Raw genomic sequence first — 23,766 nt, forward strand, 5'->3', positions numbered from 1 at the left:
CAGACCAGTATGGCATGCTACAGAGCACCACCGACCAGTACAAGCCAATACAAACCAGTATGAAATAACAAAAAGTAGTATAGAGCAGTTACAACTACCATAAACCATACCAGTATAAACCAGTATAAGACATTAAAAACCAGTATAAACCAGTAAGATTTAATAAGAGCGTGTATAAACCAGTAGAAACCAGTATAGACCAGTATGATCTGGGGCACCCCCCCCAAACAGCCGCCCCAGGTCACCGCCCCCAGTACAGCCCAGTGCTCCCAGTTGGAGCCAGCCGCCCAGTACAGCCCAGTCCCTCCCAGTTACCCCCCAGTCCCTCCCAGTCCTCCCAGTTTGTGATCCCCATCGCTCCCAGTGCCCCCAGCCCCGCTCCCAGTGCTCCCAGTTGGTCCCAGTGCCCCCAGCCCCCCCACTTCCTCCCCAGTCCCCCCAGCCCCCTCCCAGTCCCCCCAGTTCCCCCCAGTCCCCCCCAGCCCCCTCCCAGTCCCCCCAGTTCCCCCCAGTCCCCCCAGTCGCCGTTCCCAGTACACCCCCCAGCCCCCTCCCAGTGCTCCCAGTGCCCCCCCCGCGCAGGTGCTGGTGCTGGGACTGGACGAACTGGTGCCCGTGCGCAACCCGGAGCGGCTCAAGAGGGAGCTGCGGGTACGAGGGGGGGGTACTGGGAGGGACTGGGGGAACTGGGGAGGGGACTGGGGGGGAGGCTGGGGGCACTGGGAGGGTATTGGGGGGGTACTAGGGGAACTGGGGGGCACTGGGGGACTGGGGAGAGGCAACTGGGGGGGACTGGGAGGGTATTGGGGGGTACTGGGGGAACTGGGGGGACTGGGAGGGTACTGGGGGGACTGGGAGGGTATTGGGGGGTACTGGGGGAACTGGAGGGACTGGGGAGGGTACGGGGAGGGTACCGGGGGGTACTGGGGGCACTGGGAGGGTATTGGGGGCACTGGGGAGGGCACCGGGGGGAACTGGGAGTACTGGGGGGACTGGGGACACTGGGGGGGTACTGGGAGCACTGGGGGTTACTGGGAGCACTGGGGGGGTTACTGGGGGGTTACTGGGAGCACTGGGGGGTTACTGGGAGCACTGGGGGTTACTGGGAGCACTGGGGGGTTACTGGGGGTTACTGGGAGCACTGGGGGGGTTACTGGGAGCACTGGGGGGGCTCCATAGCCCCCCCCCCCAGCGCTGTTTCCCCCTCCTGGACTCGCTGCTGGCCCCCGCCCAGAGCCTGGGGGGAACCTGCCCGGCCCCCCGGGGCCCCCCGCGACGAGCTGCAGGTGGGGGGGGCACGGAAAGGGGGGGGGGGCGAAAATGGGGGGGGGGCGAAAATGGGGGGGGGGGGGCCGAAAATGGGGGTCCCAGTGAAATGGGGGGGTCCTAAAAATTGGGGGGGGGGTCTCTGTGTATGGGGGGGGCACAAATGGGGGGCAATAAATTGGGGGGGTCCCTGGGGGTTCCCAGCACTGGGGGGTCCCAACGAACTGGGGGGTCCCAGTGATTTGGGGGGGGGCTCTGATAACAGGGGGGGTCCCGGGGGGGGTCCCATTGGGGGCAGCAGCAAATTGGGGGGGGTCCCAATGAGCTGGGGGGGGGGGGGGGGGGTCCCACTGAATTGGGGGGGTCCAATTGAATTGGGGGGGTCCCAATGAGCTGGGGGGGGGCGGGGGGGTCCCACATATTTGGGGGGGTCCCGGGGGGTCCCATTGAATTGGGGGGTCCCAGTGAATGGGGGGTCTCAGAAATGGGGGGGTCCCGGGGGTTGGGGGTCCGGGGGGGTCCCAATGAATTGGGGGTCCCAATGAGCTGGGGGGGTCCCACATATTTGGGGGGTCCCGGGGGGGTCCCAATGAGCTGGGGGTCCCAACGAAGGGGGGGGGGGCTCTGATCATGGGGGGGGGGTCCCGGGGGGGTCCCATTGAATTGGGGGATCCCAGTGAACGGGGGGGGCTCTCAGAAATGGGGGGGTCCCGGGGGTTGGGGGGTCCCGGGGGGTCCCAATGAATTGGGGGGGGTCCCAATGAGCTGGGGGGCGGGGGGGTCCCACATATTTGGGGGGTCCCGGGGGGGTCCCAATGAGCTGGGGGGTCCCAACGAAGGGGGGGGGCTCTGATCATGGGGGGGTCCCGGGGGTCCCATTGAATTGGGGGTCCCAGTGAATGGGGGGGTCCCAGTGAATGGGGGGTCTCAGAAATGGGGGTCCCGGGGGTTGGGGGTCCCGGGGGGGTCCCAACGCCCCCCCCCCCAGGAGCGGCTGCAGCGCCGCGGCGGCGGCGGGCTCGGGGCCGTGCTGCCTGCACGGGGGGGCCGGGCGCTGCTGGCGACCCCCGTGGCGGGCGCTGCCCCCCCCGACGCCGCCCTCCTGGGGGGCTCCTGGCCGCCGGCCCCCCGGCGCCGCCCGCGACCTGCCCGTCTTCCTGCCCCACGGCAGCCCCACGGTGAGCCCCCGTAACTGCCCCCCGTAACTGCCCCCCGTAACTGCCCCCCCCGTAACTGCCCCCCGTAACTGCCCCCCGTAACTGCCCCCCGTAACTGCCCCCCCGTAACTGCCCCCCCCGTAACTGCCCCCCGTAACTGCCCCCCGTAACTGCCCCCCGTAACTGCCCCCCGTAACTGCCCCCCGTAACTGCCCCCGTAACTGCCCCCCCGTAACTGCCCCCCGTAACTGCCCCCCGTAACTGCCCCCCCGTAACTGCCCCCGTGGCTGCCCCCCATAACTGCCCCCCCGCCCCATAACTGCCCCCCGTAACTGCCCCCCCGTAACTGCCCCCCCCGTAACTGCCCCCCGTAACTGCCCCCCCGTAACTGCCCCCCCGTAACTGCCCCCCATAACTGCCCCCGTAACTGCCCCCCCGCCCCCCCCCCCGTAACTGCCCCCCGTAACTGCCCCCCGTAACTGCCCCCCCGTAACTGCCCCCCCCCAACTGCCCCCCCGTAACTGCCCCCCCCCCATAACTGCCCCCCGTAACTGCCCCCCCATAACTGCCCCCGTAACTGCCCCCCCCGTAACTGCCCCCCCGTAACTGCCCCCCCCGTAACTGCCCCCCGTAACTGCCCCCCCGTAACTGCCCCCCTGCCCCATAACTGCCCCCCCGTAACTGCCCCCCCCACAACTGCCCCCCCGTAACTGCCCCCCCATAACTGCCCCCCGTAACTGCCCCCCCGGTGAGCTGCCCCCCCGTAACTGCCCCCCCTGCCCCATAACTGCCCCCCCAGCCCCATAACTGCCCCCCCAGCCCCACAAGTGCCCCCCAGCCCCACAAGTGCCCCCCGCCCCATAAGTGCCCCCCGCCCCATAAGTGCCCCCCCAGCCCCGTAACTGCCCCCCAGCCCCACAAGTGCCCCCCGATCGCCCCCTGCCCCCAGTTGCCCCCCAGCCCCCAGTTGCCCCCGTGACCCCCTAATTGCCCCCCAGCTCCCCCCACGTCCCCCACACCCCCACACCCCCCCCCACCCCCCACCCTCCCCAGTTGCCCCCAGCCCCCCAATTGCCCCCATGACCCCCCAATTGCCCCCCAGCCCCCCAGCCCCCAATTACCCCCCACCCCCCATAGTTGCCCCCCCAGCTGCCCCCGTGACCCCCCAGCTGCCCCCCCACCCCCCAATTGCCCCCCAACCCCCCCATTCCCCAATTGCCCCCAGCCCCCCGTGCCCCCCGTGCCCCCCACACACCCCCAGCCCCCCAATTGCCCCCCACCCCCCATAGTTGCCCCCCAGCCCCCACGTCCCCCACACCCCCCAGCCCTCAATTGCCCCCCAACCCCCCAAGTGCCCCCCATATCCCCCCACCCCCAATTGCCCCCAGCCCCCCGTTCCCCCAGCCACCCCCCACCCCCCAGTTGCCCCCCCCCAGCTGCCCCCGTGCCCCCCGTGCCCCCCCAGGTCCCGCTGCGGCTCCTGGTGCTGCCGCTGGTGCCGGGGGTGGCGGCGCTGCTGCTCTGCGGCCCCCGGCCCTCGCTGCTCAGCGCGGCCACGCAGGTGAGGGGGGGGCACGGGGAGGGGGGGGGCACCGGGGGGTACGGGGGGTACGGGGGGCAGCCCCCTCCCCGTTTTGCCCCCCCCCCCCACTTTGCTGCCCCCCCCCCCAGCTCGTGCCCCAGTTCTGGAGCCCGGTCCTGGAGCAGCTGCGGGGCTGCGCCCGGCCCCCCCGCCCGCTGCCCCCCGGCATCCTGGCGTGAGCGGGGCTGGGACCCCCATGGGGGGGCTGGGGGGGGGGGGTCAGGGACCCGCATGGGGGGGCTGGGGGGGGCTGGGACCCACATATGTGGGGCTGGGGGTGGGAGGGGGCTGGGACCCCCATGGGGGGGCTGGGGGGCGGGGGGTCAGGGACCCACATGGGGGGGCTGGGGGGGGGGCGGGGGTCAGGGACCCACATGTGGGGGGCTGGGGGGGCTGGGACCCATGGATGTGGGGCTGGGGGGGGGTCATGGGCCCTATGTGTGGGGCTGGGGGGGCTGGGACCCACATGTGTGGGGCTGGGGGGGTGGGGGGGGCTGGGACCCACATCTGTGGGGCTGGGGGCTGGGACCCATGGATGTGGGGCTGGGGGGGTCAGGGACCCACAGTGGGGGGCTGGGGGGGGTGGGAGGGGCTGAGACCCACAGCTGGGGGCTGGGGGGGGCTGGGACCCATGGATGTGGGGCTGGGGGGTGGGACCCCCATGTGTGGGGCTGGGGGCTGGGACCCATATCTGTGGGGTTGGGGGGGCTGGGACCCCCATGTGTGGGGCTGGGGGGGGTCCTGAACACTATGTGTGGGGCTGGACCCACATATGTAGGGCGGGGGGGGGCATAGGTGTGGGGCTGGGGGGGCAGGACCCCCATGTGTGGGGCTGGCCCCATAAGTGTGGGGCTGCCCCCCCCCAGGTACCTGCTCATCGACCGCCAGCAGCAGAGCACCCAGAGCGGCGTCGTCCCGGGGGGCGCAGGGTGCGTGCCCCCACCCCTGCCCCCCAAGTGCCCCCCAACTGCCCCCCTGCCCCCAAGTGCCCCCCTCTGACCCCCCGTGCCCCCCCCAGACTCGTCGCTGCCCCCCGGCGCCGTGGGGCCGCCCTGCGCCGCCTGCACGCGCTGCTGGGGCCCTGCTACTTCCCCGAGGACGAGGGGGCGCGGGTAAGGGGGCACTTGGGGGCTGGGGGGCACTTGGGGGCTGGGGGGGCACTTGGGGGCTGGGGGGCTGGGGGGGGCTGGGGGGCACTTGGGGGGCAGCTGGGGGGGGCTGGGGGCTCCCCTGTGGGGCTGGGGGCTTCACTTGGGGGGCTGAGGGCTTCACTTATGGGGCTGGGGGTTCATCTATGGGGCTGGGGGATCACCTGTGGGGCAGCTGTGGGGCTGGGGGCTTCACTTGGGGGGCTGGGGGCTCACCTCTGAGGGAAGCTGTGGGGCTGGGGGCTCCCCTGTGGGGCTGGGGGCTTCGCTTATGGGGCTGGGGGCTTCACTTGTGGGGCTGGGGGCATCATTTATGGGTCTGGGGGCTCACTTGTGGGGCAGCTGTGGGGCTGGGGGCTTCGCTTATGGGGCTGGGGGGTTTCACCTGTGGGTCTGGGGCTTCACTTATGGGGCTGGGGGCTCACTTATGGGGCTGGGGGCCCACTTATGGGTCCAGGGGCTCACTTGTGGGTCTGGTGGTTCACTTATGGGTCTGGGGATTCACTTATGGGGCTGGGGGCCCACTTATGGGGCTGGGGGCTCACTTATGGGTCCGCTGGTTCACTTACGGGTCTCGGTGGGGCTTCACTTGTGGGTCTGGGGGCCCACTTGTGGGTCCGGAGGCCCACTTATGGGTCTGGGCGCCCCGTGCCCCCCAGGCCCCCCCCCGGCCCGGCTGTGCTACGCGGCGCTGCCCTCGCTGACGGCCGTGGCCCTGCTGAGCCCCCCCGGCTGCTGCTGCTGCTGCTGCCCCCGGGGCCCCCGGAGCCGCCTGCGGGCCTGGCCTGGGGGCGCTGCGGGCGCTGGGGGGCCCTGACGGGGCCGGGGGGGGCAAAAAAACCCCAAAGGGACCCAATAAAGGGCTGGGAGCGGCCTCGGGACGTGTGGGGACGTGGGGAGATGGGGGTGGGATGGGGGGTGGGATGTGGGGCGAGGGGTCAGCTGTGGGGCGCTGTGGGGCAGGGCTATGGGGTAAGGGGTCGGCTATGGGGTGCTGTGGGGCGCTGTGGGGCACTGTGGGGAGATGTGGGGCAGGGCTATGGGCTAAGGGGGCGGCTACGGGGCGCTGTGGGGCAGGATGTGGGGCAAGGGGTTGGCTATAGGGCACTGTGGGGAGATGTGGGGCAGGGCTATGGGGTAAGGGGTCGGCTGTGGGGCGCTGTGGGGTGGGATGTGGGACAAGGGATCGGCTGTGGGGTGCTGTGGGGAGAAGTGGGGCAGGATGTGGGGCAAGGGGTCGGCTGTGGGGCACTGTGGGGCAGGGCTATGGGGTAAGGGGTCAGCTATGGGGCGCTGTGGGGCGGGATGTGGGGCACTGTGGGGAGATGTGGGGCAGGTTATGGGGCAGTGGGCGGGTTATGGGGTCCTGTGGGGCGGGATGTGGGGCATGGCTATGGGGTGAGGGGTCAGCTGTGGGGCGGGATGTGGGGCGCTGTGGGGCAGGGCTATGGGGTAAGGGGTCCGCTGTGGGGCGGGATGTGGGGAGATGTGGGGCAGGTTATGGGGCAGTGGGCGGGTTATGGGGCGCTGTGGGGTGGGCTATGGGGCGCTGTGGGGCAGGCCATGGGGCGCCATGGGGCGAGTTGCGGGGCGCGGCGCCCCCTTTATTCACACACACGGTGCAGCCCCGAGCCCCCAAAACGGAGCTTTTTTCCCCAAATAAGTCCCCCTCAGCCCCCCCTCCCCCCAGCGTCCCCAAAATCGCCGGGTTTCTCCCCAAAATCCTCCCCCCCCCCGGCCGAGGCCCTCCTCACCCTCAGGACACGGCCGCCGCGCTCCCACCATTGGCCGCCGCCGCCGCCACTCAGCGCCGCGCCGCGCTCCCATTGGGCGCGGCCTCCTCGGCACCGCCCCCGTCGCCTGGCAACGGGTCGTGAGCCCGCCGCGCTTCCGCTCTGAGGGGGCTCCGCACCCCATTGGTCGGCCGGGCCGTCACTCATGAGAGATCCCGCCCCCGCTTCCTATTGGACGAAGCGTTCCCGCCCTTTCCCACTCTTCTTTCTGATTGGCTGCGCGCACTGCCAGCCGGGGCAGGGTCCCGCCAACCGGCGCCGCTCCCTCTGCCGGAGGTGGGCGGGGCCAGCGCTGGCTTCGCGCTCGCTGATTGGAGCCCGCGGGCGCAGGGGGCGTGGCCTGTGCGTGGGGCTGGGCTCTTAAAGGGGCCGCCGGCAAAAAGCGGCCGCTCCCAGTGCTCCCAGTACGGGGGCATCGGTACTGGTGAAGGGGGGCAGCCGGACTGGTCTGGGAGCGTCCATACTGGTTTGGGAGCGTCCATTCTGGTTTGGGACCCCCATACTGGTCTGGAGACACCTGTACTGGTTTGGGGACCCCCATACTGGTTTGAGGACACCCGTACTGGTCTGGGGCCGCCCCTACCGGTTAATGACCCCCCATACTGGTTTGGGGCCACCCATACTGGTTCAGGACTACTCATACTGGTCCATCACCACCCGTACTGGTTAATGACCCCCCCATACTGGTTTGGGGCCACCCATACTGGTTTGGGAGCATCCATACTGGTTCAGCACCCCCCTACTGGTTTCAGCCCCCCTCCCCTTCCCCCCATACTGGTTTAGGATCGCTCTTACTGGTCCCAGCCCCCCCATACCGGTTTCAGGACCCCCCATACTGGTCCCAGCACCCCGTACTGGTTTCAGGACCCCCCATACTGGTCCCAGCGCCCCGTACTGGTGTAGGACGGCTCTTACTGGTCTCACTGGTCTGGGGGCGCTGCCCCTTTAATGCGGGCTCAGGGCCCCCCCGCCCCCGCTCTCCGGGGGCTCCGAGCTCCTCGGGGGCGGGGCCCGGGGGGCCCGGGGGGGGCCCAGGCCCAGCAGCTCCCGGAGGGGGGGGCAGCTCCTGGGGGACAGAGGCGGCAGGGGCGGGGCTTAGGGTCAGGGGGCGGGGCTTAGGGTCAGGGGGCGGGGCTTATGGTCAGGGGGCGGGGCTTATGGTCAGGGGCGGGGCTTAGGGAAGGGGGCGGGGCTTATGGTCAGGGGGCGGGCTTATGGTCAGGGGCGGGGCTTAGGGTCAGGGGGCGGGGCTTGGGGCAGGGTTTGGGGGGTGTTGGGGGCGTTGGGGGCACAATTTGGGGGGTCAAGGGTCAGGTTTGGGGGCAGGGGTCATTTGGGGGTCAGAGGTCATTTGGGGTCAGAGGTCATTCGGGGGCAGGGGTCATTCGGGGGAGTCAGATTGGGGGGCAAATTTGGGGGGGTCGGGGGTCACATTTGGGGGTCAAGGGTCAGGTTTGGGGGTCAAGGGTCAGGTTTGGGGGTCAGGGGTCATTTGGGGTCAGGGGTCATCTGGGGGCAGGGGTCATTTGGGGGGTCGGGTTGGGGGGGAAGCTTTGGGGGGGGTCAGGGGTCAGGGTTCACGTTTGGGGGGGTCACGTTTTGGGGGTCAGGGGTCGAGATTGGGGGTCAGGGGTCAGGTTTTGGGGGGGATCAGGGGTCAGGTTTAGGGTCAGGGGTCAGGTTTGGGGGTCAGGGGTCAGGTTTGGGGGTCAGGGGTCAGCCCAGGGGTCAGAGGTCAGGTTTAGGGTCAGGGGTCAAGTTTGGGGGGTCAGGGGTCAGGTTTTGGGGGGGCTCAGGGGTCAGCCCAGGGGTCAGGGGTCAGGTTTGGGGGTCAGGGGTCAGAGGTCAGGGGTCAGGCCCCACCTGGGCGGCCGCCAGCTGCAGCAGGGTGCCCTCGGCGCGGCTCAGCACCGCCTCCGCGTCCAGGGGGGGCCGAGCTCGGGGGGGCCTGGGGGCGGCACCGCCATGGGGATGGGGCCTGGGCGGGGCCCTGACCCCAAACCCGGGGCCCTGACCCCAAACCCGGGGCCCTGACCCCAAACCCGGGACCCTGACCCCAAACCCGGGGCCCTGACCCCATCCACCCCAGTGTCCCCAACCCCCCCCGTCCCCACCCCACCCCCCAGCCCCCCGTCCCTATCCCCCCCCCGCCCCCGTGTCCCCAACCCCCCCCGTCCTGTCCCCATGTCCCCATCCCCACGACCCCCTCCCCATGTCCCCACGTCCCCACCCCACCCCGTGCCCCCCCTCCGTCCCCCAACCCCCCCCCGCCCCGGCCGCCCCCCACCTCCTCTCCGTCGCTGTCGCTGTCCCCGTCGCTGTCACTGTCCCCGTCCCCGTCCCCGTCCGCGGCCCCCCGGCGCCCCCCGCTCCCGCTCGGCCCCCAGGATGGCGCAGGCCAGCACCAGGTGGAAGTTGGGGCACGGCAGCCGCGTCCACAGCACCTGGGGGACGGGGGGGACATGGGGACAGGCCCCCCAATATCCCCAAAGCCCCCTATGCCCCCCAAATCCCCCCCCATCGTCCCGCTGCCCCCATGTCCCCAGCACCACCCGGTGTCCCCAAAGCCCCCCCATGTCCCCCCAGAGCCCCCCCATACCCCACGTCCCCCCAATCCCCCCCATGTCCCCAAAGTCCCCCCACCCCCCCACCCCCCAACATCCCCCCCACGTCCCCAATTTCCCCCAATCCCCCCCGCGTCCCCCGACCCCCCAAACCCCCAATCCCCCCCGCGTCCCCCGACCCCCCCACCCCCCCGATGGCCCCCAGCCCCCCCAAACCCCCAATCCCCCCCGTATCCCCCGACCACCCCCAACCTCCCCAATCCCCCCAATCCCCCCGACCCCAAAGCCCCCCCATGCCCCCCACCCCCCGAAGCCCCCAGACCCCCCGCCTCCCGATACCCCCCATCCCCCCCCCCCGTATCCCCCAATACCCCCGTTTTCCCGAATTCCCCCCGATTTCCCCCAATCCCCCCAAAACCCCCACCCCCCCGACGCCCCCCACCCCCCCCATGCCCCCCAGCCCCCCCACCCCCCCGGCCCCCCCCGGCCCCCCCGCACCTCGCACAGCCGCTGGCTCCCCCGCAGCCCGAAGCGGGGCAGGAACCGCAGCTGCAGCCAGCGGCTGGCGGCGGCTGATGGGGACACGGTTACCATGGCAACGCGCCGCCATGGCAACGGGCCGCCATGGCAACGGGCCGCCATGGCAACGCGCCGCCATGGCAACGCGGCGCCATGGCAACGCGCCGCCACGGCTAACCCGGCCGCCGCGGCGACGCGTCGCCATAGCAACGCGTCGCCATAGCAACGCCCCGCCGCGGCAACCCGGCCGCCATGGCAACGGGGGGGGGGGCCGCAAGGGGCGGGGCCAGGGGCTACCATGGCGACGCGGCGCCATGGCAACGGTGGTGGGGGCGGGAAGGGGGCGGGGCCAGGGGTTACCATGGCGACGCGGCGCCATGGCAACGGGGCCTACTTCGAGGTGCCCCGCGGGGGCTGGGTTTGGGGCGGTTTCCTGCTTTTTGGGGTGTTACGGGGTCCTGCGACCCCACAGGGCTGGTTTTGGGGCGGTTTCCTGCTTTTTAGGGTGTCACAATACCCCGTGACCCCACAGAGCCACTTTTGGGGCAATTTCTCTCCTTTTAAGGCGCTACGGTGCTCCCTGACTCCCCAGAGCTGCTTTTGGGGTGAATTCCCCGCTTTCAGTGCCACCTTTCCGTCACCCTAACGGCTACTTCGGGGCCACTTCCTCTGACTTCGGGGCACCGCGATGCCCCGCGCCCCCAGGAAGCTCGTTTTGGGGCCATTTCCCTCATTTTGGGGTCCCGAATTAACCCTATACCCCCTAGAACCAATTTGGGGCCATTTCCCGTTATTTTAGGGTACCACGTTAACGTTGCCCCCCCCCAAAAAAGATAATTCAGGGCCGTTTCCTAACACCACACAGCCCTGGACCCAATTTGGGGCCACTTCTCCGTTTTTGGGCACTCCCCTAAATCCCCCCACCCCAATTTGGGGCCATTTCCCCCATTTTAGGACACCCCCTAACCCCGCAACCCAATTTGGGGCCGTTTCCCCCATTTTTGGGCGCCCCCTAACCCCACACGCCCCCCCCCAGCCCCAATTTGGGGCCGTTTCCCCCATTTTGGGGTATCCCATTAACCCCCAACCCAATTTGGGGCCATTTCCCCCATTTTAGGACACCCCCACACCCCCCACCCCAATTTGGGGCCGTTTCCCTCATTTTTGGGCACCCCCCTAACCCCCCAGCCCCCCCAGCCCCAATTTGGGGCCATTTCCCCCATTTTAGGACACCCCCACACCCCCCAGCCCCAATTTGGGGCCGTTTCCCCATTTAGGGCACCCCCTAACCCCCCAGCCCCCCCCCAGCCCCAATTTGGGGCCGTTTCCCCCATTTTGGGGTATCCCATTAACCCCCCAGCCCCAATTTGGGGCCGTTTCCCCATTTAGGGCACCCCCACACCCCCCAGCCCCAATTCGGGGCCATTTCCCCCATTTTGGGGTACCCCATTAACCCCCCAACCCAATTTGGGGCCGTTTCCCCCATTTTGGGGTACCCCATTAACCCCCCAGCCCCCCCCAGCCCCAATTTGGGGCCATTTCCCCCATTTTGGGGTATCCCATTAACCCCCCAGCCCCCCCAGCCCCAATTTGGGGCCATTTCCCCCATTTTAGGACACCCCCACCCCCCAGCCCCAATTTGGGGCCATTTCCCCCATTTTGGGGTACCCCATTAACCCCCCAGCCCCCCCAACCCCAATTTGGGGCCATTTCCCCCATTTTGGGGTACCCCCAGCCCCCCAGCCCCAATTCGGGGCCATTTCCCCCATTTTAGGGCACCCCCACACCCCCAGCCCCAATTCGGGGCCATTTCCCCCATTTAGGGCACCCCCACACCCCCCAGCCCCAATTCGGGGCCATTTCCCCCCCCAACCCCTCATCCCCCCCCCGCAGCTTTTGGGGCCGTTTCCGGCGGTTTTGGGTACGCACCCGGGGGGGCCGCGCCCCGGCTCCAGCACCCGCAGGAGCTGCCCCAGGAGCCCCCGCTGCCGCCGCAGCCCCTCCCGCCTCGGCCCGAAGTTGCCCCCTGGGGGGGGGGACAAAAAGAACCAAAAATTCATAAACGGGGCAAAAAAGGGGGGACCCCCCCAAACCCCCCGAACCCCAAAATTCCCCTTTTTGGGGTCACCCAAGGGCTGGTTTTAGGGCTGGTTTTGCCCCCCCCCCTTTTGGGGTCATGGTTTAGGACCCCCCCCATTTTGGGGTCCACACCCCCATTTTTGGGGTCCACACCCCCTTTTTGGGGTCTCTCCCCCCATTTTGGGGTCTGACCCCAGATTTTGGGGCCCTGGGTTTTGGGTTCCCCCCCCCAATTTTGGGGTCCACCCCCCCCAGTTTGGGGCTCCTCGCCCTTTTTGGGGCCAATCCCCCGATTTTGGGGTCACCCCCACTTTGGGGTCACCCCCCCATTTCGGGGTCCCCCCCATGTTGCCCCCCCATTTTAGGGTGCCCCCCATTTTAGGGTCCCCTTTTTACCCCTTTTTGGGGCCCCCCTCCCATTTCAATCCCGTTTTTGCCCCCCATTTTGGGGTCCCCCCCGTTCCCCCCCCCAATTTCGGCCCCCCCCCCCCCCGCTGCCCCCCCCAATTTTGGGGTGCCCCCCCTCACCACGGCCTCCATGACGCTGCAGAACCCCCAAAAGGCCTCGGGGGTCGGGGCAGGCGGCCGCCAGCGGGGCCAGGACCTCGGCCATGCCCCGCACGTAGCCTGGGGGGGGGCACGGGGGGGGGGTCACCAACAGCACCCCCAGAGACCCCCCCCCCCAGGGACCCCCAGATCCCCCCAAATCCCCTCATGATCCCCCGGGACCCCCCGGGCTCCCCCAGGACCCTCCCAGCCCCCCAGGACCCCCCAGGAACCCCCTGTGACCCCCCAGCCCCCCAGGACCCCCAGGACCCCCAGGACCCCCTGTGACCCCCAAGACCCTCCCAGGACCCCCTGTGACCCCCCAGGACCCCCCAGGACCCCCCAAGACCCCCAGGAGACCCCCAGGAACACCCCCAGAACCCCCCAGGACCCCCCAGCCCCCCCAGGACCCCCCAGGACTTCCCCAGGACCCCCCCAGGACTTCCCCAGGACCCCCTGTGACCCCCAGGACCCCCTGTGGCCCCCCGGACCCCCCAACACCCCCTAGGACCCCCTGTGACCCCCAGGACCCCCTGTGACCCCCAGGACTCCCCCATGACCCCCCAGCCCCCCAGGAGACCCCCAGGCCCCCCTGTGACCCCCCAGGACCCCCCAGGAGACCCCCAGAACCCCCCAAGACCCCCCAGGACCCCCCAGGACTCCCCCAGAACCCCCCCAGGACCCCCTGTGACCCCCAAGGGTCCCCCCAGGAACCCCCTGTGACCCCCCCAGGACCCTCTGTGGCCCCCCCGGACCCCCCAACACCCCCTAGGACCCCCTGTGACCCCCCAGGACCCCCCTGTGACCCCCAGGACCCCTCCAGAACTCCCGGTGACCCCCCGGACCCCCCCGTCCCCCCAGCCCTCCCAGGACCCCCCAGGACCCCCTGTGATCCCCCAGGACCCCCTGTGACCCCAGGACCCCCCCATGGCCCCTTGTGACCCCCCAGGAGACCCCCAGGAACACCCCCAGAACCCCCCAGGACCCCCAGCCCCCCAGGACCCCCTGTGACCCCCCAGGACTCCCCCATGACCCCCAGCCCCCCCAGGACCCCCTGCGACCCCCAGGATCCCCCCAAGAACCCCCTGTGACCCCCCAGCGCCCCCGGACCCCCCAGGACCCCCCCCATGACCCCCCCAGCCCCCCCAGGCCCCCTCCAGGACCCCTTGTGACCCCCAAGACCCCCCAGGACCCCCTGGGACCCCCAGGACCCCCCAGCCCCCCGGACCCCCAGGACCCCCGGACCCCCCGGCCCCGCACCCAGGTCGAAGTGGTACATGCAGAAGGTGAGCAGCACGTCGCGCAGCGTCGCCTCCGGGACCTCGGGGGGCACCGCGCCACGTCCCGCTCTGGGGGGGGGGGGGGGGGGCATTTGGGGGTCTGCGGGGCGGGGGGGGGGGATTGGGGGGTCTGGGGGGCGGGGGGGGGCCCAAGGGGATGGGGGCAGGGCTGGGGAGCCCGTTAATGAGGTTTTGGGGCACAATGGGGCGGGTTTGGGGGCTCCGTGGGGCAGATTTTGGGGTGGTGGGGGGGGGGACATGGGGGGGTTGGGGGAGACTTGGGGGGTTTGGGGGTGCAATGGGGGCAGGGTGGGGGACCCCATTAATGAGGTTTTGGGGCACAACGGGGCGGGATTTGGGGCGCCGTGGGGCAGGATTTGGGGCGCCGTGGGGCAGGATTTGGGGCTGTGTGGGGCAGGATTTGGGGCTCCATGGGGCAGGATTTGGGGTGCTGTGGGGCAGGATTTGGGGTGCTGTGGGGCAGGATTTGGGGGTCCATGGGGCAGGATTTGGGGTGCTGTGGGGCAGGATTTGGGGCTGTGTGGGGCAGGATTTGGGGCGCTGTGGGGCAGGATTTGGGGCTCCATGGGGCGGGATTCGGGGCGCCGTGGGGCAGGATTTGGGGCTGTGTGGGGCAGGATTTGGGGCGCTGTGGGGCAGGATTTGGGGCTCCATGGGGCAGGATTTGGGGCGCTGTGGGGCAGGATTTGGGGCTCCATGGGGCAGGATTTGGGGCTGTGTGGGGCAGGATTCGGGGGTCCATGGGGCAGGATTTGGGGCGCCGTGGGGCAGGATTTGGGGGTCCATGGGGCAGGATTTGGGGCGCCGTGGGGCAGGATTTGGGGGTCCGTGGGGCAGGATTTGGGGCTGTGTGGGGCAGGATTTGGGGGTCCATGGGGCAGGATTTGGGGCGCCGTGGGGCAGGATTTGGGGTCCGTGGGGCAGGATTTGGGGCTGTGTGGGGCAGGATTTGGGGGTCCATGGGGCAGGATTTGGGGCGCCGTGGGGCAGGATTTGGGGGTCCATGGGGCAGGATTTGGGGCTGTGTGGGGCAGGATTTGGGGCGCTGTGGGGCAGGATTTGGGGCTCCATGGGGCAGGATTTGGGGCGCTGTGGGGCAGGATTTGGGGCTCCATGGGGCAGGATTTGGGGCTGTGTGGGGCAGGATTCGGGGGTCCATGGGGCAGGATTTGGGGCGCCGTGGGGCAGGATTTGGGGGTCCATGGGGCAGGATTTGGGGCGCCGTGGGGCAGGATTTGGGGGTCCGTGGGGCAGGATTTGGGGCTGTGTGGGGCAGGATTTGGGGGTCCATGGGGCAGGATTTGGGGCGCCGTGGGGCAGGATTTGGGGGTCCGTGGGGCAGGATTTGGGGCTGTGTGGGGCAGGATTTGGGGCTCCATGGGGCAGGATTCGGGGTGCTGTGGGGCAGGATTCGGGCGCCGTGGGGCAGGATTTGGGGCTCCGTGGGGCAGGATTTGGGGCGCCGTGGGGCAGGATTCGGGGCGCCGTGGGGCAGGATTTGGGGCGCCGTGGGGCAGGATTTGGGGTGCTGTGGGGCAGGATTCGGGGCGCCGTGGGGCAGGATTTGGGGCGCCGTGGGGCAGGATTTGGGGTGCTGTGGGGCAGGATTTGGGGCGCCGTGGGGCAGGATTTGGGGCTCCATGGGGCAGGATTCGGGGCGCCCTGGGGCCCCCCTCACCCAGGCGGTGCCGGTAGCCCCGCAGGACGCGGTTCCTGCGCTCCTGCTCCGGGCTCAGCGAGCGCCACTGCAGCCGCATGCGCTGGTACGACGCCCTGGGGGGGGGCACGTGTCATCGCGTGTCATCGCGTGTCATCGCGTGTCATTGTGTGTTATCATGTTTTATCATGTTTTATCATGTGTTATCGCGTGTTATCGTGTGTTATCACGTTATTGCATGTTGTTATCACATGTTAGCACGTTATCGTGCGTTATCGCATGTAATCACATGTTATTGCATGTTATCACGTGTTATTGCATGTTATCATGTTATCGCATGTTATCCCATGTTGTGTTATTACATATTATCATGTGTTATCCCACGTTATTACGTGTTATCGCATGTTATCGTGTTATCGCATGTTATCGCATTATCACATTATTGCATGTTGTTATCGCATGTTATCACCTGTCATCACGTGTCATCGCATGTTATCACGCGTCATCGCATGTTCTCGCGTTATCACGTGTTATCCCATGTCACCACCCCCTCCCCCATCCCAAAGCCTTCACTCCCCCCCGCGTCCCTCTGTCCCCCGCCCCCCCGCCCCCCGCCCCCCCCCCCCCCCCATGACTCCCCCCATGGCCCCCACCCCCCCGTGTGCCCCCCCACCCCCCCAGCCCCCCCTTTCAGCCCCCTCCCACATCCCAGATGCCCCCCATTGCCCCCCGTAACCCCCCCATGTCCCCCCCCACCCCCAAAACCACCCCGCTCCCCCTCCCCACGCCCCCTCCCGTCTCCCCAAAGCCCCCCACGCCCCCCCAAGACCCCCCCCCCCGCCCCCCCCCCCCCCCCCTCACCTCCGCTCCTTCTCCCCCTCCGGGTCCCGCGCCCCCCCACGCCCGCAGCCCCAGCAGCCGGGGCCAGGCCTCGGGGCGGGCCTCGGGGGTCAGCCCCTGGGGGAGGGAGGGGGAGGGGCCTCGTCAGGACACGCCCCCTCCCGCTGACCACGCCCCCTCCCGCTGACCCCGCCCCCTCCCGCCGACCACGACCCCTCCCGCCGACCACGCCCCCTCCCGCTGACCACGCCCCCTCCCGCTGACCCCGCCCCCTCCCGCCGACCACGACCCCTCCCGCCGACCACGCCCCCTCCCGCTGACCACGCCCCCTTCCCTTGGACACCCCCCGCCCCGCCCCTGTAGCCCCTCCCACCACCAGCTTCCACCCAGCCCCACCCTACCTCAAGCCCCGCCCCCTTTGCAAGCCCCGCCCCCCACTTCCCGAAAGCCCCACCCACCAGCCACGCCCCTCCCGTTAGCCCCGCCCCCTCCAAGAACCCCACCCCCCTTACAGTAGCCCCGCCCCCTCACATTAGCCCCGCCCCTCATTTTAGCCCCGCCCCCTCACATTAGCCCCGCCCCCTCATTTTAGCCCCGCCCCCTGTAGCCCCACCCTCCTATAACCCCTCCCATAGGCCACGCCCCCTCCCATTAGCCCCTCCCACCCCAGTAGCCCCGCCCCTTCCATTAGCCCCGCCCCTTCCACCAGCCCCACCCTCTCCCACTAACCCCGCCCCCATAGGCTCCGCCCCCTCCCATGGCCCCATAGCCCCTCCCAGTAGCCCCGCCCCCTCAGGCCCCGCCCCCTCCCAGTAGCCCCGCCCCTCCCAGTAGCCCCGCCCCCTCAGGCCCCGCCCCCTCACCCCGCGGAAGATTCGCTGCCGCATCCCCTCGGGGTCCAGGCTCCGCCCCTCCGCGTCCAGGCCCCGCCCCCACTCCTCCAGCGTCACCGGGGGCCCCGCGGGGGGAGGGGCGGGGCCCCAGCGTCACCTGGGGGCGGGGCCACTCAAACCCCGCCCCCCGCCCGGCCCCGCCCCCTCCACCATGACCCCGCCCACCGCGACCACACCCCCACGTGGCCACGCCCCCTATTGACCACGCCCATAGAGGCCACACCCCCACCTGGCTCCGCCCCTTCCAACGAGGCCCCGCCCCCTTCTGGCCCCGCCCCCACACCCTGACCCCGCCCCTTCCACCGAGGCCCCGCCCCTCATGGTCCCGCCCCCAAGCACCACCCACTTCCAACCCCTCCTGGCCCCGCCCCTGCCTAGCCCCGCCCACCCCTGGCCCCGCCCCCTCCGCCCGTGGCCCCGCCCCCCGTTGGCCCCGCCCCCCGTTGGCCCCGCCCCCCGTCGGCCCCGCCCACTCACGCAGGTGATGACCTCGAAGGGCGGCTCCGCCTCCGGCTCCGCCCCCGGCCCCGCCCCCTGGCGCCCCCCCAGCAGCCGGCTCAGCCCCCCCACGGTGGCCGCGTACGGACCCTGCAGGAGGCGCTGGGGGGGGGGGTCAGCACCGGGACCCCCCCCCCCCCCAAATTAACCCCCCCTTGGAGCCCCCCCCCCGGACCCCAAATTTGACCCCTGGAGCCCCCCTGACCCCCCCATTGCCCCCCCCCCCTCAAATTGCCCCCCCAGATCCCCCCATTGACCCCCCAAATTGACCCCCCCCCCGTACCCATAATTAACCCCCCCCCCAGACCCCAAATGTAACCCCTGGAGCCCCCCCGACCCCCCAATTGCCCCCCCCCTTTGGAGCCCCTCCCTTGGCCCCCAAACTGCCCCCCAGAGCCCCCCCCCCCAAGGACCCCCCCCGTTGGACCCCAAATTACCCCCCATAAAGGAACCCCCATAGGACCCCCATTTTATAGGACCCCCCCCAGAGACCCCCCCCCCAATAAAAGACCCCCCCATTTTATAGCACCCCCCAGAGACCCCCCCCATAAAAGACCCCCCATGCCATAGGACCCCCCCAGAGACCCCCCATAAAGGACCCCCAGATGCCCCCCTCAAATAACCCCCCAAAACCTCTCCCCCACATAACCCCCCCAATAGGACCCCCCCCAATATAGGACCCCCCCCATAAGACCCCCCCCCCCCCCCCCCGGGCGCCCCCCTCACCGTCACCAGCCCGGGCGAGGGGGCCCGGGGGGCCGCGCTGTCCTCGGGGCCGCTCACCAGCAGCAGCCGGGGGTCGCGGGGGCACCTGGGGGGGGGGGGGGGCACAAAAGCAGCCCCTGGGTGCCCCCCCCCCCCCAAATTCCCCCTCCCCTAATTCCTCCCGGGTGCCCCCCTCGAAAATCCCCCCCCCCCCCCAAATTCTCCCTCCCCAAATTGCCCCCCCAAGCTGTGCCCCCCCCCCCCAAATTCTCCCCCCGGGTGCCCCCCTCCCCAAATTACCCCCCAGTGCCCCCCCCCAAATCCTCCCCCCACGTGCCCCCCCAAGAACCCCCCTCCCAATTGCCCCCATCCCCAAAATGCCCCCCCGTCCCAAAATGCCCCCCCCCAAATATTCCCCCCCCTTCCCCAAAGTGCCCCCCCCCGGTGCCCCCCCCCCCCAAATCTCCCCCCCCCCGGGTGCCCCCCCCCCCAATTCACCCCTCCCCAAAGTGCCCCCCCCGGGTGCCCCCCCCCCCCCAAAATTCCCCCCCAATCCCCCTCCCCAAAGTGCCCCCCCCCCCAAATACCCCCCCGTGCCCCCCCCACTCACGGCCGCAGGCGCCCCCCCAGCAGCCTCAGCAGGCGCCGCTGCCCCCCCGCGGCAGCACCAGAGGGGGGCAGGGCCCCCCGCGGCAGCAGTACCAGCAGGGGGGCCCAGCCCGGGGGGCCCCGGCGCAGCCCCCGCAGCTCCCCCAGCCCCAGCCGGAAGGCGGCCACCGGGCCCCCTGCGGGGGGGGGCAGCTCCCAGTTTGGACCAGTACCCCCCGGTACCTCCCAGTACCCCCGGTACCTCCCAGTGCCCCCCCAGTTCCTCCCACTTCCTCCCAGTACCTCCCAGTGCCCCCCCAGTTCCTCCCAGTGCCCCCCCAAGTTCCTCCCAGTACCTCCCAGTGCCCCCCCAGTTCCTCCCGGTACCTCCCAGTGCCTCCCCAGTACCTCCCAGTGCCCCCCCAGTAGCTCCCAGTGCCCCCCCAGTTCCTCCCAGTACCTCCCAGTGCCCCCCCAGCTCCTCCCAGTGCCCCCCCAGTTCCTCCCAGTGCCCCCCCAGTTCCTCCCAGTACCTCCCAGTGCCTCCCCAGTTCCTCCCAGTGCCCCTCCAGTTCATCCCAGTGCCCCCCCAGTTCCTCCCAGTACCTCCCAGTGCCTCCCCAGTACCTTCCAGTGCCTCCCCAGTTCCTCCTAGTGCCCCCCCATACCTCCCAGTGCCCACCCAGTACCTCCCAGTGCCCCCCCATACCTCCCAGTGCCCACCCAGTACCTCCCAGTGCCCCCCCAGTTCCTCCCAGTGCCCCCCCATACCTCCCAGTGCCCCCCCATACCTCCCAGTGCCACCCAGTTCATCCCAGTACATCCCAGCATCTCCCCAGTTCCTTCCAGTGCCCCCCCAGTGCCACCCAGTGCCCCCCAGTACCTTGCAGACCCCCCCAGTTCAACCCAGTGCCTCCCAGCACCTCCCAGTGCCCCCTCAGTCCCTCCCAGTGCCCCCTCAGTCCCTCCCAGTTTGCCACCAGCCCCTCCCAGTCCCTCCCAGTGCCCCCCAATCCCTCCCAGTGTCCGTACCGGGGCTGGGGGGCGCCGCGGGGGGGCTCAGCACGGCCCAGTCAGGCTCGAAGCCGGGGTCGGGGGGCTCGTCCTGGGGGGCAGTGGGGGTGAGGGGGGACTGGGGGCACTGGGAGGGACTGGGAGGGACTGGGGGGATACTGGGAGGGACTGAGGGGTGCTAGGGGGCACTGGGGAGGAACTGGGAGGGTACTGGGAGGGACTGACTGGGGGATACTGGGAGGGAACTGGGGGGATACCGGGAGGGACTGGGGGTGCTAGGGGGGCACTGGGAGGGACTGGGAGGGACTGGGGTCCCACCTCATCCTCGGGGGCTCGCCCGGCTCCTCATGGGGTTCCCACTGCAGGATCAGGTCCTCGGGCTGCGCGGCACCAGTACAGACCAGTATAAACCAGTGCGCGCCAGAACAGCCCAACAGAAACCACCGCACACCAGTCCGGACCTGCGCGCCCCCTTCCCTCCTGCTCCCAGCCCCGCCCCATCCCGCCCAGTCTCCCCCAGTGCCCCCCAGTATGGTTCCAAGACCCCCCCAGTCCCTCCAGTGCCTCCCAGTTCCCCCCAGTCCCTCCCAGTGACCGCAGTTCATTCCCAATCCCCCCCAATTCACTCCCAGTCCCTCCCTTTTCCCTCCCAGTGTCCCCAGTTCCCTCCCAGTGCCCCCAGTTCCCTCCCAGTCCCTCCCAGTGCCCTCCCAGCCCCACCCAGTGTCCCCCCAGCCCCTCCCAGTGCCCCCTAGTCCCTCCCAGTCCCCCCCAGTTCCCTCCCAGTCCCTCCCAGTTCCCCCCAGCCCCTCCCAATGCCCCCCAATTCCCTCCCAGTTTCCCCCCAGCCCCTCCCAGTGCCCCCTAGTCCCTCCCAGTCCCCCCCAGTTCCCTCCCCAGCCCCTCCCAGTCCGTCCCAGTCCCCCCAGCCCCCTCCCAGTCCCTCCCAGTGCCCCCAGTGCGCACCCCCTGCAGCAGCCGCAGGCTCCCCACCACCCCCTCTTGGGGGGGGCCCGAGCGCAGCCGGGGAGGGCGCGGACGGCATCGAGGAGCAGCAGGACCTGGGGGGCGATGACATCGTCAACGTCGTCATCGTCGTTATCGTCATTACCGTCATCATCGTCATCGCCGCCATCGTTATCACCACTAACATCGTCATTATCGTCATGGTTATTGTCGCTATTGTCATCGCTATCGTCGTTATCGTCGTTAACGTCCTCGTTAGCATCAGAATCACGTCGTTATCGTCACTATCGTCACCATTATCATCACCATCGTCATCGTTATCACCATTATCGTCATTGTCGTAGTCGCTATCGTCGTTATCGTCGTTGGTTATTGTTATCGTTACCCTCGTTGCCATCTTCGTTGACGTCATTATTGTCATTATCATCGTCATTTGTGTCGTCATTGTCATTGTCGGTATCGTCATCATTATTGTCGTGATCAGTCGTCATTAATTGTCCTCATCGTTATTGTCATTATCGCCATTATTATAACCATTATTGTCGCTATCGGCATCGATCTCGTCATCGCTATTGTCATTATCGTCATCATCACCACTACCGTCATCAGCGTTATTGTCATCAGTATTGTCACTGTCACCATTATCGTTGCCATTGTTATCATCGTCGCTATCATCGTTACTGTCACCGTCATTATCGGCGAGATCGATCGTCGTTAATTATCCTCATCGTTATCGTCATCATCGTGTCATCGTAATCACCACTATTGCAACTATCGCGTTGCCGTTATTGTCGTCATCGTTATCGCCATCGCTGCCACCGTTAGCGTCGTTATCATCATCATCGCCACCGTCAGCGTTATCGTCATTATCATCACCATCGTTATCGCCATGATCAGTCGTCATTAATTGTCCTTGTAGTTATCATCGTTATCTCAATTACCTTCACGATCGTTACTATCGTCGTTGTTACCATCGTTATCGTTATCGTCGTCACTACTGTCATCAATATCACCGTTATCATTATCGTCATCATCGTTATTGTCGATATCGGCCATCGTTAATTGTCATCATCGTTATCACCGTTATTGTATCATCATTATTGCCATCATCGTTATCGTCATCATCGTTATCATCATTATTAGTATCATCGCTATCGCCACTATCATCATCATGGTCGTTATTGCCATCGTTATTGTCATCGCCACCGTTATTATCATGACAGAAGGCATTAATTATCATCGTTAGCGTCGTTATTGTCTGCATTGTTATTATGGTCACTGTCACCGTCAGCGTCATCACCGCCATCGCTATTGTCATCCCCGTTGTCACCGTCGTTGTTGTCACTGTCACCGTTGTCACTGCCATCGTCACCGCCCTCATTGTCCCCATCGTTATCGTCACCGTCGCACCGTCCTCGGCACCGCCACCGGCACCGGAACTGACGTCGGCCCTTACGCCATTGTCCCCTACGCCATTGTCCCTTACGCCATTGTCCCTTACGCCATTGTCCCTTACGCCACGCCATTGTCCCTTACGCCATTGTCCCTTACGCCATTGTCCCACCGTCACCGCTGCCGTTACCGCAATCATCGACAACGACGTCACCGTCACCGCCGTTGCCACCGCTGACGTCACCGGCTGCCGCCTCCAGTGCGGCCCAGTACAGCCCAGTGCCACCCAGCCCCAGCTGGTGCCGCCCGGCGCCACCACCGCCAGGGACACCAGTGCCCCCCAGCGTCTCCCGGTGCTTCCCAGTGCCACCACCAGTGCCACCAGTGGCACCGGTTCCAGCACCAGTCTGTGCCAGTGTCTCCCAGTGCCACCTGGTGCCACCACCAGTGCCCGCCAGTATGCCCCAGTATCTCCCAGTGCCACCCAGCGTCACCACCAGTGCCACCAGTTCCGGCACCAGGGTGTCCCAGTGTCTCCCAGTGCCACCCAGCGTCACCACCAGTGCCACCAGTTCCGGCACCAGGGTGTCCCAGTGTCTCCCAGTGCCACCCAGTGTCACCACCAGTGCCACCAGTTCCGGCACCAGGGTGTCCCAGTGTCTCCCAGTGCCACCCAGGGCCACCACCAGTGCCCTCCAGTAACTCCCAGTCTGTCCCAGTGTCTCCCAGTGTCACCCAGTGCCACCACCAGTGCCCCCCAGTATCTCCCAGTCTGTCCCAGTATCTCCCAGTGCCACCCAGTGTCACCACCAGTGCCACCAGTTCCGACACCAGCGCCCCCAGTCTGTCCCAGTATGCCCCAGGGTGTCTCCCAGCGCCCCCCACTCTCTCCCAGCGCCCCCCCGCCCCCTCCCCTCTGACGTCACGCCCGGTGCCACCGCCCCCCGGCCCCCGCCGGTGACGTCACGCGCCGCGCGGTCACGTGGTGCCGGCCCTCACCCGCTCGCCCTCCGCCTCCATCCTCCCGCCGCCTCCGCTCCGCCCCCGCGCGTCACTTCCGCCCGGAAAGCCCCGCCCCTTCCAGGCCTATTGGGCGGGGCTGGGGAGTGACGTCACGGCCCCGCCGCCATTTTGGGGCCGGGCGCCGCCATCTTGGGAGGGAGGCGGGCGGCGCCATCTTGGGTGCGGGCGGCGCCATCTTGGGTGTGGGCGGCGCCATCTTGGAAACGGGCGGCGCCATCTTGGGAAGGGGCGGCGC

The 23,766-nt window shown here is 68.7% G+C and overlaps 1 protein-coding gene and 1 long non-coding RNA gene across 2 annotated transcripts; one reads left to right on the forward strand and one right to left on the reverse strand.

Annotated features, from left to right (window-relative positions):
• Positions 1-2,271: 2,271 nt before the first annotated feature.
• On the forward strand, positions 2,272-4,910 carry LOC136789349 (uncharacterized). Its single transcript, XR_010828156.1, has 4 exons — positions 2,272-2,444; positions 3,889-3,984; positions 4,095-4,180; positions 4,872-4,910. It is a non-coding gene; the product is annotated as an uncharacterized lncRNA (long non-coding RNA).
• A 4,343-nt stretch (positions 4,911-9,253) lies between these two features.
• LOC136789375 (TBC1 domain family member 17-like) lies at positions 9,254-22,843 on the reverse strand. Its single transcript, XM_066989427.1, is given in 19 exon segments — positions 9,254-9,390; positions 10,009-10,082; positions 11,959-12,055; positions 12,637-12,682; positions 12,684-12,735; positions 13,915-13,974; positions 13,977-14,003; positions 15,634-15,744; positions 16,506-16,569; positions 17,316-17,421; positions 17,423-17,442; positions 17,823-17,945; positions 18,570-18,654; positions 19,159-19,333; positions 20,097-20,241; positions 20,386-20,395; positions 20,469-20,530; positions 21,117-21,211; positions 22,653-22,843. Coding segments are annotated over 19 exon segments (1,530 nt in total). The 5' UTR covers positions 22,708-22,843; the 3' UTR covers positions 9,254-9,267.
• Positions 22,844-23,766: the final 923 nt, after the last annotated feature.

Source organism: Anser cygnoides, unplaced genomic scaffold (assembly GCF_040182565.1).
Source record: "Anser cygnoides isolate HZ-2024a breed goose unplaced genomic scaffold, Taihu_goose_T2T_genome scaffold_44_1, whole genome shotgun sequence".
NCBI lineage: Eukaryota > Metazoa > Chordata > Aves > Anseriformes > Anatidae > Anser > Anser cygnoides.